The 2,371-nt window shown below is 64.2% G+C and overlaps 1 protein-coding gene across 1 annotated transcript in view; it reads left to right on the top strand.

The window, feature by feature from the left end:
• Nucleotides 1–2,219, top strand: part of LOC103759787 (prolow-density lipoprotein receptor-related protein 1) — a gene marked incomplete at its 3' end in the record, with an annotated part of 66,169 nt that extends 63,950 nt beyond the window's left edge. The window contains exons 44-50 of the mRNA XM_029958181.1: nucleotides 28–171; nucleotides 366–485; nucleotides 770–1,041; nucleotides 1,125–1,303; nucleotides 1,530–1,636; nucleotides 1,838–1,954; nucleotides 2,043–2,219. Of these exons, the coding sequence (XP_029814041.1) occupies nucleotides 28–171; nucleotides 366–485; nucleotides 770–1,041; nucleotides 1,125–1,303; nucleotides 1,530–1,636; nucleotides 1,838–1,954; nucleotides 2,043–2,219 (1,116 nt within the window). The remainder of the gene's footprint in view (nucleotides 1–27; nucleotides 172–365; nucleotides 486–769; nucleotides 1,042–1,124; nucleotides 1,304–1,529; nucleotides 1,637–1,837; nucleotides 1,955–2,042) is intronic.
• Nucleotides 2,220–2,371: the final 152 nt, after the last annotated feature.

Here is a 2,371-nt window from a genome sequence, read left to right as displayed (position 1 = left end):
GTGACACGTGTGTGTGATGGCACCTTCCCCCCGCAGAGCACAAGTCCTACGACTGCATGACCAACAGCACCATGTGTGGGGACGAGGCGCAGTGTGTCCAGTCCCAGTCGGCCTCGTACTGCACCTGCCGCAGGGGCTTCCAGAAGGTGCCCGACAAGAATTCCTGCCAAGGTACTTCCCACCACTGCTGGGGAGGGCTCGGGATGGGGCTGCTGGGTTTGTGCTTGGCTTTTGCCAGTGAGATGTCATTTCCCAGCTGTGGAGGGAGGGGCTGGGGCAGCAGGAATGGTGGTGTTGGGGCACAGGGACGGGGTCTGCGGGGGCACCTTCTGGGTCTCCCCCTGATCCCGTGTCCCACTGCCCAGACATCAACGAGTGCCTGCGCTTTGGGACCTGCTCCCAGCTCTGCAACAACACCAAGGGCTCCCACGTCTGCAGCTGCGCCAAGAACTTCATGAAGACGGACAACATGTGCAAGGCAGAAGGTCAGGAGGGAACAGGGACCCACAGGGGTTCTGTGTGTGCCCAGGACCCCCCATGTGTCCAGGGCCTCCCGTGGGACCCCTCTGCTCTTCATTCTGTCCCCCTGCACCTCTGCGCACCGTTCTGGCACCACCAGTGCTGTCTGTCTGTCCCTGGCTGAGGGACCCCCAAGTGCCCCCAATCCTGTCCCACTGGGGAGCAGGCTAAGCCCCCACTCCTGGCTGAGTCTCTGCTCCCAGTCCAGCCCATGCCAACCTCTCCTCCTCCTCCTCCTCCTCCTGTGCAGGCTCTGAGCACCAGATCCTCTACATCGCTGACGACAACAAGATCCGGAGCATGTACCCCTTCAACCCCAACTCTGCCTACGAGCCGGCCTTCCAGGGCGACGAGAACGTGCGCATCGACGCCATGGACATCTACGTCAAGGGCAACAAGATCTACTGGACCAACTGGCACACGGGCAGGATCTCCTACCGGGAGCTGCCCGCCTCCTCCTCCGCCTCCACCGCCTCCAACCGCAACCGGCGCCAGATCGACGGCGGCGTCACCCACCTGAACGTGAGTGGGCTGTGCCGGGGACACCGGGGATGGGCCGGGGGTGTCCTCCCCCCTCACCTCCCCCTGCCCTCTGCCCCACGCAGATCTCGGGGCTGAAGATGCCGCGGGGGATCGCCATCGACTGGGTGGCCGGGAACATTTACTGGACGGACTCGGGGCGGGACGTCATCGAGGTGGCGCAGATGAAGGGCGAGAACCGCAAGACGCTGATCTCGGGGATGATCGATGAGCCCCACGCCATCGTGGTTGACCCCCTGAGGGGGTGAGAGACCTGAGCCCTTCCTCCCTTCCCCTGCCCAGCCCTCTCACCTCTCTCCCCTCACCACAAGCTCCCGATGCCCCAGTGTCACCCTCAGTGTCACCTCAAGTTGCCCCAGAGTTGCCTGGGGACTCCAGGACGCTGCGGGAACAGCATGGGAAGGTTTCTGCTCCAGTGGGGCATCAGGCTGTCCCATTCCCGTGGGAATGACCTGCCTGTGTCCTTCCAGGACGATGTACTGGTCAGACTGGGGCAATCACCCCAAGATCGAGACGGCCGCCATGGATGGGACGCTGCGGGAGACCCTGGTGCAGGACAACATCCAGTGGCCAACAGGTGAGCAGAAACACGTAACAGGAGGGGCACGAGGGGAGCAAAAGCCTTGATGGGGCCTTTTGTGTTGGGGAGGGTGGTTCTGGGGGCTCGGAGCCCCACGCCAGGAGGGTGCAGGGGTGGCAGGGGGGCTGCTCTGCAGGTCACTTGGTCAGGAGGGGCTTGGGGTGGGCTGAGGGCTCACTGGGGGCTGTGTCTCCTCAGGCCTGGCCGTGGACTACCACAACGAGCGGCTGTACTGGGCCGACGCCAAGCTCTCCGTCATCGGCAGCATCCGGCTCAACGGCACCGACCCCGTCGTGGCCATCGACAACAAGAAGGGTAAGCGGTTCCCGAGCCCCACGGGGGTCCCCAGCCCGGGATCCACCCTAAATCCCTGCCTCCACACGTCCCCTCTCGGCTTCCCCAGGGCTGAGCAACCCGTTCAGCATCGACATCTTCGAGGACTACATCTACGGCGTCACCTACCACAACAACCGCATCTTCAAGATCCACAAGTTCGGGCACAAGGCTGTCACCAACCTGACGTCCGGCCTCAACCACGCCACCGACGTCGTGCTCTACCACCAGTACAAGCAGCCGGAGGGTGAGTGCGAGCCCGGGACCCCCACCCTGCTCCCAGGGTGCGAGGGAGCTGCTGGGGCCTGACCCCTGGTGTGAGGTGCCAGGGGGTGAGGGCAGTGCTGGCACTCCTGACCCCTGGTGTGAGGTGCCAGGGGGTGAGGGCAGTGCTGGCAC

The sequence above is a fragment of the Manacus vitellinus genome, unplaced genomic scaffold (genome assembly GCF_001715985.3).
Source record: "Manacus vitellinus isolate BGI_N305 unplaced genomic scaffold, ASM171598v3 scaffold_148_pilon, whole genome shotgun sequence".
Classification (NCBI taxonomy): domain Eukaryota; kingdom Metazoa; phylum Chordata; class Aves; order Passeriformes; family Pipridae; genus Manacus; species Manacus vitellinus.
The sequence above is the reverse complement of the archived record's forward strand: the minus strand, read 5'-3'. Positions and strand labels throughout refer to the sequence as shown.